This window comes from Anser cygnoides, chromosome 5, assembly GCF_040182565.1.
Source record: "Anser cygnoides isolate HZ-2024a breed goose chromosome 5, Taihu_goose_T2T_genome, whole genome shotgun sequence".
Lineage (NCBI taxonomy): Eukaryota > Metazoa > Chordata > Aves > Anseriformes > Anatidae > Anser > Anser cygnoides.
In genome coordinates this window covers 5681634-5694723 of record NC_089877.1, presented here as the reverse complement: position 1 = coordinate 5694723, position 13090 = coordinate 5681634, and the positions used below count along the sequence as shown (strand labels likewise).

General features: G+C 36.2%; 1 protein-coding gene across 6 annotated transcripts in view; it reads left to right on the top strand.

Moving 5' to 3' along the window:
• The window catches only part of PIK3C2A (phosphatidylinositol-4-phosphate 3-kinase catalytic subunit type 2 alpha), a 49613-nt gene that overhangs the window by 18498 nt on the left and 18025 nt on the right, over positions 1 to 13090 (top strand). For all 6 annotated transcript variants that reach the window (XM_048070201.2, XM_048070199.2, XM_048070200.2 and 3 more), the window contains exons 4-13: positions 998 to 1155; positions 2813 to 2933; positions 3593 to 3704; positions 4274 to 4353; positions 4459 to 4522; positions 6933 to 7076; positions 9190 to 9232; positions 9320 to 9533; positions 9619 to 9741; positions 11405 to 11572. In XM_048070201.2, coding sequence (XP_047926158.2) covers positions 998 to 1155; positions 2813 to 2933; positions 3593 to 3704; positions 4274 to 4353; positions 4459 to 4522; positions 6933 to 7076; positions 9190 to 9232; positions 9320 to 9533; positions 9619 to 9741; positions 11405 to 11572 — 1227 coding nt within the window. The remainder of the gene's footprint in view (positions 1 to 997; positions 1156 to 2812; positions 2934 to 3592; positions 3705 to 4273; positions 4354 to 4458; positions 4523 to 6932; positions 7077 to 9189; positions 9233 to 9319; positions 9534 to 9618; positions 9742 to 11404; positions 11573 to 13090) is intronic.

Here is a 13090-nt window from a genome sequence, read left to right as displayed (position 1 = left end):
AGGTGTTCAGTAGTATCAAGTTTTCTGAGTGATTTTTGTCTCCTTTTTATTCTTTTGGTCCTATGACCTTCTACAGTTGTAGATTTTCCTCTCATTTTTTTCCCTGTGTTTGTAATACTTTCTATTTTTACTCTCAAAATATTTTTTGTATCTGCATATATATCCTTCTTATATATTACTGTTTCTCAATATAAGTTATTTGGAAAGAATTTGGTCTTTTTCTTTACTGATATACCTCAGCAAATCCTATTACTCAAATGGCTTTCTAAATCTTAAATACCCTTTTTTTGTTTGGTTGGTTGGTTGGTTTGGTTTTTTTCTTCCACAAGTGGAGCTCTTTAAGAAAAATCTGACAAAAACAAATACAAACCCTAAATTTGTTCCTGCTTTGATGGGGTAGTGGAATTTCTTAAATAAGATATCAAGGAAGATAAAAAGCAGTTATCACAGTACTGTGTATTCATTACTAGGTGAACATGTTTTATGTTGTTTGTGTCGTAAAGAACAGCCTTTCCCCTAATTTAAGCCTCTTTGTCAAATTCCACGGCTTAATTTAAACTTCTGAGTAGTATCTAGACTTCCACAAATTTAACAGGTAAAGAGTTTTTGTGGTCTTTTGTACATGAAAGAAATTACCCTGTTTTTTTTTAAAATTCAATTTTAGGCAAATGTTGTGGATTAGCTTTTTCAAAACTGTTTTAGAGCTAAGCTTCTACAGAATCTGGGTATGTCCTGTAAGCGTTGACCTATTAAGTATTTTAAGCTATATGAAAAATCTGCCTAATTAAAAACTATTTTTTTCCCCTCTAACTACTGACATATAATTATTGTGGGCAGTGTTCTGTTGAGAGTAGAAAAATTAAATGTTTTTGTGTATACAGTTTAGGTAAGAGCAATAGGCATTCTTTACTGCTTTGGCTTGTGGTTATCACAATGTTCTTTTGCTTTAGTCGTAAACTTGCCATTGCGATGCTTCATAAACTCTTTCTATTTACAGATTGAGGACCAAGTTTCCATATGCTAATCAGCAAACAAATCCAGGATATGTGCTGAGTCCAATCATGCTGCAAAGAAATATAAGTGGGGAGAGTGCCAGTATCAAGGTTTCTATAGAAATCCAAGGATTCCAGCAACCAGTAACTTTTACATGCGATGGTATGTTTCTACTTTTTGAACTGGAACTTGCTTGTAAGGCTTAGAATGGTGGGCTGAGACTGCATGCCCAGTCTAGGCCAGTGGCTTTCAGTTTTTATAATCCCTGGGTCTCAGGTGCGTGGATTGTCTGTGGGGAATGTGAAAAAGGTAATTGAAGAAAGAACCTGAATGTGGGTCACTGCCTCCATCCATCAGAAGATATTTAGAAGCTGACAAAACGAAGTAGTTTTTTTTTTTCAAAAAAAAAAGTAAAACAGGTAAACAGGAGCGCAGTTCTATCCAAAACTAGGAATATTAAAACCAGCTTTTCTAGTGTTTGACCTAACAAACCAAATTACCTACTTAATGGTAATTTGGGGGGGTGGGCAGAGGGGAAATAAGCTCTTAACTTTCATCAAGTTTTTATTCAAATGTATGCTAGAATGCTGAAATAAAGCTATTTCAGGTTATCTGGAAATTCAGACAAATTGCTGTTGGGAATTGAGAATAAATACTGAAATTATGCTAGCTATCATGCAAGTTCAATATGTACTTATGAACATAAATACTAAAGTAATACTAGTTTGTTGTGCTGCAACTAGCTGGCCAAGTTCATGGGTAACCAAGCATATTATCTTGGAACGGAATTTTTGGGTTTGCCTTGTACAAAAAATCATATTCTGTGCAGTCAACACTGCACGGCCTGTCTGTATTAAGGCTGTAACCCTGGATGCCATCAACTTCGGGTAGCTCTTGGTGATAAAATAACTGCTACTACTAAACAACAAAAAAACACTGAGGGTCCTGCTGAAAAAACAAAATGCCTTTATATAGTGTTTTTAGGGAATATCGAAGCATTTAATATTTTTGGCAGATGATTTAAAGATGATCAGAAAATAGGTAGGGAGGTGTATGGAGCATTTTGTACTTAAACCTTCTGTGTTAAAACATATGACTTTTTTTTCCTGAGTGACAGTCAGTGGCTGTAAGGGAATAAATGTGGGGGCTGAGATTATTTCTTTTGCTCTGTGTTTGCTGGGTGGAAAGGAAAGACTACTTCCAAACCAGCATCTGACACCTTGTGTAAAAGCATTGGAGTTGCTGTTTGCAAAAGCTTGGTGATGCTTCCTGAGATCTGATCTGTACAATGTGGAAACTGCCTTAGACAGGTAGAAAGGGAAAAGAAAACTGTCAGTAGGACTTGCCTCTGCTACAGCTAACGTTCATTTCCTCAAAAGCAGAACAAATAGGAAAGTTCTGTCTTCAACTTTTAAGATCATGATTTTTAAACTTCTGTAAGCTTTGGCTTCACTTAATTGTGTGAAGTACTTGCTGAATAAGGCCATCTTATTAATAAAATAACACGCTTTTCTCATGTAAAAACTCCTGCAAAGCATGTTGCAAATTAGTTGGTTTTGTACTTTTAGTCAAGTGACTACACTGTATCATAATTTAAATAGGATTGATTCATTTCTGGCAGGCTTTAGAATATACCTTTGTTTGCGATAAAACGTGAAGATTTCAGACGATGAAATTCAGGAGAATATAAAAGCATAAGTCTTCTATGAGTATAAAAATAAATTTAAATAAAGAACAACTACAACCTGTTAGTGAACTATGCTTAAATTCATTTGCAATACACCTATATTTAACTTGTAGATGTAATTTCTTTGAACAGTGAGTTCCCCTGTTGAGCTTATAATAATGCAGGCACTTTGCTGGGTGCATGATGACTTGAGTGAAGTGGACATTGGCAGCTATATCCTGAAGGTCTGTGGCCAAGAAGAAGTTTTACAGAAGTAAGCAAACTCTTTTTCATTAATGTTTAACTTTGTACTTTTTCAAGGCACAGTAATTGGCAAGTATATTTTTAATGATTAAATGTGTGAGAGCAGAACTCTTCAAAATGTAGAAGACGCATGTTTTGCACAAAGATCAGAAGTCCTTAGAGTTGCTGTGGGATACAGCAAATTAGGTTCTTAACAGCTTCCTAGAAGTCTATTCTAATCTGCCATCTGTTGTGTTGACATCAGGGTTTTGGTTTTTTTTCAGATGCAGATTTCTAGATCTTTTCTGTAGATGAATGTTATAGTTTTCAGCTGCTCTTTAAATCCCAACAGTCAGGGGAAGAAAATCTGCTGGCAATTTCTAATCTGAAATAATCTGAATTCTTTCAAAACTAAGGGCTTGCAAATCCCCATTGGTTTTCTGGATTAGAATATTTGCTTTCAGTGTTAACTGTAGTAGTTAAGACCTTTAGCAAAAATGTAGCTATCTGTAATAGTATACTAGAACTTCCGCAGAAGTGAAAAACTGTATCAAGAAGTTTGATGTGAAGATTGATTTACCATTTTCTTATTGTGAACCCAACAGGTGGCCTTAAATATTCCACGTCAGATCCCTGAAAAACACTGAATATTTTTGGTGTAAATAACTATAGCTTTCATTTGTTTAACAGTAAGCACTGTGTAGGAAGCCATGAATATATTCAGAACTGTCGGAAATGGGATACAGAAATTAAACTGCAGCTCGTGACTCACAGCGTAATATGCAGAGGTCTGGCACGAACAGTAAGTACCTTCTAAAATGCAGCAGCAATATAAACCTTCAAGAGTATGGGAGTTTGTCAGAGTTGATGGATCTGAGGTGTAACTGTCTTGTTTAATTAACAAATAAGTAAATCTGTACGGTGTTGGAAATCGTATTCTCCTGTACTAAGAGTATGTGAAATATCCTCAATATCGATAATGTCTGTTATTGAGACCAAGTATTGTAACTGGAAAATGTGCGTGAGCACGTGGACTAAGCTTGAGGCCTGAAAGAGAAGTGGCAAACGTCAGCATTAAATCCAAGTTGAGAACAGTTTTTGAGTTCAGTTAGGTAGGTATCTGACCATCAAAGAGGGAACAAAGAGTACTTGATGCTTGTGGAGTTAGGCACTCCGTCGCTGTTTATCCGCTTTCCCCCCGTGTCAATGTGTACACCTTTCCTAGGCTACCAGTTAGTTATTTCTTTTTGTCTTTGAGAGACCACTTTGCGTCCTTCCCCTTCCGCAGGTATTAGTAATGAGATTTCTAAAACAGTATTAGAAATTACAGGAAGTTGGGAACTGGACTGAATATCTAATATCTTACTGCAGGAAGAAGATGACAGAACACCCATACACCTAACCAAACACCTCTACAAGGTAGAAAAGCCTTTCAGAGAACCTATTATAAGGTAATATTGTGTGTTTTTTTTCATTACCAAGTGCACTGCTGAATTTCTGTCTTGAGGTTATGTTACACTCTTGCAGTGGCATTCAACAATTACTATTTCTTGCAGGTGTTCTATTGAAGAGCTTCTTGAAGTCTATCATAAGCAAATTGAAATAGTTCTTAAAAATGAGGTAAGTTCTTTGTAAATTATTGCTGAACCAAAAGTAGCATGAGAACATTTACAGATAAGATAGTTGGAGGAAATAGACTTTCTTGTCTTGGGGAAACTAAAGACCTGAACAAGCTGTCAGATGAAATTTGGAATCATGGATTTTTGCATTGCTTTTCAGTTTTCTTTCTAGCTTTTCTTGCAAAGTAATCATTACCTAATCATCACAACTATCAATGTGTCTTCCAAGTCCTGGAATGCAAAACCTTTTCCTCAAAAATGCTGGAAGAGATTAATATAGGGAAAAAGGTCTGAGTCTTGACTGTCAGTTATTATTCATGAAGGGTATATTAGTAACAAAAATTTACACAAGTTAGCAGTAATACTTGTGCACAATGGGAGTTAGAAGTGAAGCATTTTTGGAACAGCGAAGTTGGTTATGCTTCATGTAAAACTATCTTATTCTGTGCTATTGAGTTAATTTAAAATACAATGTCAAAATCAGTGGCTATTTCACTGTATCACAAATAATCTAAAACAAGTTGATGTGAAATAATTTGGAGTAATTTCCCGAATGCAAAAGGTAGCTGAAGATGATAACCTACTTTGCTCATTTCTGGAAGGACTGTCTTAGTTTAACTCCTGAGAGTAATTTAACTTGGAGACTGAAACCTTAGATAGCTTCTTTAAGAAGTATGTTTCTTAAACAGTTTCTATAAGGAAGAGTCTTAAAATGAGTGCCTTGGTGGAAATGAAAAACATTGTGATGAAGTCTGTTTTATTGCCTTTCCAGGAGTGCAGGTTTCAACAAGCTTTTGTCTGCTATTTACATATCCCCTTAATACCATTCAATCGTAAGATTTTCTAATGCCTTTGGTGATTCACCACACTTTCAGGGGCAGTTTTGAACACAGTTTTGTTGTAGAATAATGAGATATTAGTGCTCCTTGAGATAGTGGTGTTTTTGTTGCTTTGTTCTTGCAGCTGCCTCAGCTTGGTTGTTTAACTGCAATTTCACAGGCTGAGATGAGGAATGCAAAACATCAGAATTCACACTTAGGTTCTGCTCTAACCACAGAGTATTTCTGAAGGTGGGAGATGGATCTTGTAGGTAATGACTAGGTCCAAATATCAGCAGTTACTGCATTTCATTTTAATGCTTCCTGAAATGAATTTATGTATGTATTCAGTAGCTGAATCTTGCTAATCAAAGTGAAGCAGGGTAAAAGTGAAGTCATCTGCAAATCACTTGTATTTAGCCTTTGATTTCACATCTATGGACATCTTAAAAGTGAGCTACTGTATTTTTATTAATTTGAGAGCATGTGAGGAAGATAACAGTGGAGACCTTGCTTTTCATATGCCAAACAGCTGTTATCTTCAAAGTGTTAGTTTTCGAAGTAGGCTTAAATATTACAATGTCTTCCAACTTTTATGGTTATTTTCAAACCAGGACGAAGTTAATTGTTGCCAGGTAACTGCCAATCCCATTTGTTTTTTTAATTCAAATGGCTGCTTTGCTATCCATTTGCAGAAATGTTGGAGGAGAGAGGGTGTGTGTGTGGGGGGGTATAGGGAAACAGTTTACATCTTAAGAAGAGAAGATTATACTAATTCCTCCTACTCTAACTGCTCAAAAGTGATTGTGAAAGGTCCCTATACTTTAAGCCTTTTAAAAGTAAAGAGATGTTATTTTGAAGACTTTGCTTATATTAAAAGAAAATCTAAGATTCTTTGGATTTAAATTAGGTATTTTTTTCTTCTCTCTGAAGAGGAGGAGGAAGGCAATATTAGGAGATTCCAGATAAGTGTGCAATCTCCCTTCCTTTCCTTCTCCAAGATGGCAGTTTGCCATTGCTTCATCTGTAAGAACTATTTAAGCTTTGTAATATGCAAGGCAATAGTTGTAACAAACATTTTTCAAACAATATGTTAAAGCGAAGTCAAAAAGATAAATGTTCCATTACGGAAGTTATACTGTAGTGTAAGTGTATCTTGAATCTACATGTTTAAGAGGGCTGAAATTGAAAAGCTCCTGCTTTAGCATGATTCCTTCCTCACACTAATTGAATATTTTTTAACTACGCTTTTTTTAAACGTCATGTGGGAATTTGAGTTTAGTATCTCATTAGACAACACTTACCTGCTCAGAACTTAATGGAAAAATGATTGGAAACCGCATGGTTCTGGGGACACCGTGTTAGAATGTGTACCAGTCCTGGATATATGACATTGCTAACTGAGCTACAAGAAAATTCTCAGTACTGAGGCTTTTTGTTTAATCACATTGTTACATCGTAGTTTTATGTAATTGAGATGTGGGTCTCATAATAAAATTGTCTTGGCAATTCATTAAAAAAAAAAGTTTAAAGAAACACTGGGTTGAACAATTGTGATCAGATCAATCTGTTCTTTCATACATTCCTTATCAGAACCAGCATAAAGCAGTAGATCAATTAATTAAGACTGTCAGAAAAATCTGTTCTACATTGGATGGTGTAGAGACTCCTGCAATAACGGAATCTGTAAAGAAGCTAAGGAGGGCTGTTAATCTTCCAAGGACTAAAAACACCGAGGTAAACTTTAACACTATAAGTTGCATTCTGAGGTATGCTTTCTAACAGCAATGAATATTATTTCATAATCTTCAGTAGCTGCAAATATTGACAACAGTACAGTCAGGGTTATGGTTTTTTGGTGGTGGTGGTGGTTATTTTTTTATTTGGTAACATCAGTTTATTTTAACAATTTGCTATTAATGCATTAATCACTTTGGTCTTGGAATCCTTTCTTGTTCTAAACAGCAGCTTTAACCTAGTTTTAAAGTCACAGCAGATGCTGTTAAATCTGACCAGGGAAACTGACAGCTAGCTCATGCTCTCTGAAATCAATGCAGTTACACTTGGATAAGGAATTCACGTTGTATTTTTTGTGCCGTATTTATGTGAATAGTAACAACGTTTTAAAAACTGTAGCAGTCCGTGTTCCTGGATTCCTGAACATATGGACAAAAATAAAATTTCTCCAGTAGTGCAGAATTTGATAAAACTGGCTTACCATGAGCAGGTAATTTGAGCAGAATTGGCCTCACATCACTTTGTCAGAAAGTCATTAAAGCAAAAAGTATGCAAATAAAAAAGCTAAATAGCCTTGTAATGCCATTTCTGTTGTCTTGCTGTTGTATTAGAGAGAGTGGTGATTCCTGTGCTGTTCTATTTGCTTTTTTTGGCTTCATCAATGTACTGATATATTTGGAATACTGAGCTGAATTTTTGCAAAATGCACAGTCTGAATAAATATAGCTGTCACCAGCACTAAAATTCTTGCAGACAAATACAGGAAATTGGTGTAAAAGCTTAGGGAAATACAACATGTATTTCTCCAGTGTTTGTGTTTTTGGTAGGAGAAAACCATACAAATAATTAGACTGCATTGTAAAAATAACTTCCACAAGAAATGCTATCCCAGCAGAATTTGGAAAAAGTACCTCTTTATCAGTAAAAAACTTCAATTTTCTTGTGATGAAAACTGGCTTGAATGGCAATGTATACGAAGGATTGCTTTCAGAAACCTAGCTAAACCTTTTGTAAGATACTGTTTGTGTGTGTTTTTTCTTTAGTAATTGGTTTGTGGTTCAATGTTCTGGACAAACATGTAAAAGAAAATAGTAGATTCTCAAGCAGAGAATTACATCTGTAGTGCTGTTCCACCAGTGTTTGGCATCCTGTCATCCAAAGTACTTGGATTACTTCAAGTATGGTGGAGACATGGCAGTTCTTCTGAGGGGGGAGAAAGATGCAATCCCCTTACCTGACACCGCTCTCCCCCCAGGTTTCTGGTTTTTTTGTGTTTTTTTTTTTTCAGCAGAAATTTTTGACAGTTGAAACTTAATGTTGTCAAGGTGCTCAGTTAATGCACAGAAGGTGTAAGGAGAGCTTTCATTCTGCAAGTCAAGGAATTCATTACGTTTTGCTTTCAAATCACCAGCTCAGTTTTCATTAAAAGTTACAGTTTTATCAAAGTTGAATTTGGCAAGAAATCCTTTCTTATTTGAAGGGAGTAAGTTCCCATAATTTGTTTGTCACCTGTAGACTGCAGCAGTGTCCTTGTTGAGACTAGACATTGCTATGATACCATATCACGTTTAGACTTCCATTTTAGCAGACCAAGAAGCAGACACAACAGATAGTGGCAGTACTTACTCCTCAATTTCCTCAGGTTAACCTTTTTTTTTAAATTCAGAAAATTTATGGTAACTATGCATACAAAGATGCCTGAACAAATGCCACAAAACAGCTGTTAGACTTAAATTGTCGATAATGGAGCTACCGGCTTCTGCTTTCATCTGCAACAGCCCTGAGTTTCCTCTTTATTCGGGGACGATAGAGTATCCTCAGCAATATTCCAACGTAGCTTGTCTTTTAAAAGTTCATAAAGGATGTCAGGATAGTTGTGACTTGACAAAACATGAGCTTTTGAACTTAGTGAGTAGTTACTACACGATATGGAAATATTGACACTGCCTGTTAACTCTTGGGGAACTTAAATTGAATAAAAGGTATGGTGCGTAAACCCAGATATGGCCCTAATTGAGATGTTTTGTAATTTCTGGAGAAGATAGTTTTTAAGGGCAATGGAAAATGAGTATAGGTTTCTTGTTACTGAAATTTATTCTAACTTAATGTGTAGGTATCCTTAAAATGTGGCGATGACCCTAGCAAGAGTTCATCTGGTGAGTAAAGTTCTTCAATTTTATCTGAAAATTGCTCTAAGGTGGTTATTTTAGGCAGATACACATTAAAGGTAACTTATAAATTAGGTTCACTACAGCCTGAAAGCCCTCTGAAAGTGAGTATAGACCAGTTAACAAGAGCAGTTGAGGCCCTTCTGCAACTCCACATGAATTCATGTAGCAGCAGTTTGGCAGCGATTTCTCCGAAAGATAAGAGTACTAAGGAAGCATGGACTGCCACGGAACATCTCCAGTTCACAGTATTTGCTGCACATGGAATTTTTCCTGGTTGGGTAGCAAAGTAAGTAATTCATTAGTTGTAAAATTCATCCTTTTTATTTTATGGAGTTACTTTTTGTTTACTTCACTTTCTTTTCCTCATCCAGTTATGAAAAATACTACTTGATTTGTTCTCTGACACATAATGGAAAAGATCTGTTCAAACCTGTTCAGTCCAAGAAGGTTGGCACATACAAGAACTTCTTCTACTTGATTAAATGGGATGAACTGTAAGTGATTTTAGAATGCTAATCGGCACCACCCCCCTCTGCAAAATACTTTGTTTTAGCTAATACCTACCTAGCTGGCTGCTGAATACACTAATTGAATCAGCTCTTGCTTCCAAAGTGTTGAAAGAACTGTGTGAGAGACTGGAGAGCAAAATGAGAAATATTATTCTGAATGGTATTTCGCCCTGTGTTTTAAAACTGGGAATGGAAATTCTGGACAAGCGCCCTGTGCTAATTTATTTATAGTATACAACTATAATGAGTTGGGAAGGTCATAGCATTCTTTGTAATGGGAACAGCTTGCACTGCTTAAAGAAGAAGGATGAATAAAGCTTGCTTTTAAGCAGTGCTCAGATTGTCTAAATGGGGAGGAAAAGCAGCTGACTTTTATTGACATTAATGCTGAATAGTTTTTTGTTCCAAATATGTCACAACAACTTCGTATCTAATTAATAAATCTAATTTAGGATTGTTTCTATAAAGAGATCAGATGCATAAGTGCTTAGAGTATCTGTCTATAGCATATGAGAATGTCTGGTTTGAGCTACTAAAGTTAGGTCTCTTTTTATGGGGCAGGGGAAAAGGGTAGAAAAGGAAAAAGCAGGGGCATGCAGAGAAAAAGGATGGCAGGTGATATCTGAGAGGGGAAAACGTCTTTCATTATCTATACACAAGTTACTCTTTTTGACTTTGTAGTTACCAGGCAGCCTGTCATAACTGAGGTGTCAGATGAGCTCCCATGTTTCCTTATTTCTCTTTTCCTGACTATTTTTAAAGGTCAGAAATGGACTCCAAGGAATACTCCAAAAGTCTACAGTGACAAATTATTTCAGGCCAGGAATGAAAGTTTCAGGTTCTGGAATACATGCCTCCAGAGAGTACTCTGGCCACTTTTTTTTTTTTTTCTGATATTGCAATGAATTAATTGTCAGGTCTTTTGTTGACAAGTGATAGTGTATTACAGTGAAAGACGTTAAACAGACTGCTTATAAGCTGCTTAGTACAATTGTGGTCTTTTATATTGTAACTGGCTTAGTAGTGTGCTGTGATACCGCACCAAAATGTAATTCAAAAAATTACAGAAAATCAAAGAACGCTTTAAGCAGTGAAAACACTGTAAACAACGATCTGAGTTGTCCAGTGGGGTGTATGCTCCTCAGCTGCTTTCAGTGTGGGTGCTGGGTTTGTACCATCTGGTGAATTTAAATTTCAGTAGTTCTTCAGAGATTAATACATTGGGACAGGAAACTGTTGTCAGCTGCCTCTTCAGTCAGATCTGAGAGATGAGGAGGCAGCTAACATGGAATTGTATGTGTCCTGGTAGTGAGTAGAGTGGGAAGACTGGTTATGCTGGACTGTGCAGTTCTGAGCAAGGAATGTGATTTAATAGACAAAGATTAAAGAGGGTTGTTCTACTGCATATTAAAAAGGGTTGTTCTAAATCTATCTACAGTGCAGAATTGTAACTTGGTAGTTTTTATGAACTATCGGTGTGGGAGATAGTGGAGTGCAATATAATTGCACGGAAACATTTGTCCTTCAGTGTTAATTGCCTTTTTGAAAGCCAAAGGCAGCAACAGATTATATGGATGACAAGCCTGTAATTTACTAATAATTGTTTTTCCTTCTATGTCTGACTTACTTTAATACTTTTATTTTATAGAATAATTTTCCCCATCCAGATTTCACAACTGCCTTTGGAATCAGTCTTGTGTCTGACTTTGTTTGGAATTCTGAATCAAAGTAGTGGAAGTTCTCCTGATTCAAATAAGCAGAGAAAGGGCCCAGAAATGTTGGGTCAGGTTTCTCTACCTCTTTTTGATTTTAGGCGGTAAGTATGCAAAATATGGGTAAGTTTGTTAACATGATTTATTCTATATAAAGTTTAGTACACCTAACTACAGAAACTGCTTCTCTGCTGCTGAACATAGCAGGAAGTAACAAAGGTAAGAATCTTCAACTGTATCGTTATGGAAATAATATCTTCAGTTAAATTCAATTGGATGGCCCATAGTCACGCAGGCCAAAAGAGATCATGGTAGCAGCAACAGTTTGTAAGTATGCAGCAGCTGAGGATGCAAGCACACCACCACCACAAGTGGTCCTTTGAGGAATTAATTCACTGACATTTGGATCTGGATCTGTTGCTGCATAAGTCATATGCAGTTAAAGTATCTGCAGGTGTCACTGTCTGCTGAACTGAAAGCCTCCCTTCTACACTGAGAGCGCGTCGTCTTGATGGGTGGCATTTCATGAGTTCTGAAAGTATATCATATTGGCTAGAGATAGTTCAGTTGGCATTCATGTATATTTTAGCACATGAAGTGCAGGCAGCCACTTCTCAGCCAATTCATGAGCTACAGTGATAGAGAATGCAACTTGCAAAAGAAAGTATTGGCAGCGAGTGATGGATTCAGGAGGAATAGTGTCTAGTGCAATACAAAAGAGAACAGAATCCTGACAGCAGGTAACTAATGTACTGTCCTTCCATGTCACTAGGTAAGAGGGCCTTTTACCTTAAAACTGTATTAAGATAGGAAAGAATAACTCTTCATCCAGTTCTTTTTGTAAAGCTAAATATGGCGATGGCTCTGTGTTGTAACTAAAATACCTTTAATTCAAGGTTTGCAGTATTTCTAAGTACTATTATTCTTTAGAGGCATCTTTGCTTTGGCTGTAAAATAATCAATGCTGCATGTTTCATTAAGTTTACATATACAGGAGCAAAATCAGAGAATTAAATTCGATTAAATCTCTTACCTTTTGCATAGATTGATTTTAATACTCTTAAATTTCTAAGCCCGTTCGTTAATAGGGTGGCAATAAATAAGCCAGCAAGAGAATGAAAATACTGTTCTAAAACACACGTATCTTTTAAAATACATGTATAGTTTCATAGCAGAAATGGCTCATTTTGCCTGTTAACCTATATGAGTAATAGAGATCACGGGATATTCTGAAGTGGTTCCTTTTGATTCAAAGCTGGGTTTCTTTAAAAAATAAAAATTAAAAATTCTGTTTAATCCTGTTACACTTCCGGAGTACTTCTAGTTTGAACTGATCTTTCTTCAGATGTGGTTGTTGGATCCTGTTAAACTTCTTATATCACTAAGAATGAAAAGCCTACTGTAATTTTCCTCAGATAATGTTCCTGCACTTTCCTGTTCCTTGAAACTTTCATCACTAAGTGATGAATATTCCAAAATGCTAATCATCTGATGAAGTGTGTGTGGAGTGGCTTAAAATATCTTTGCTTGTGGATGAGACAGAAGGCTATAGCAAGTGTATTAAACTGAGAAACTCTTAAAAAGAACAAGCTGTTCAGTTACGCTTTGTGGCATGATCTAGT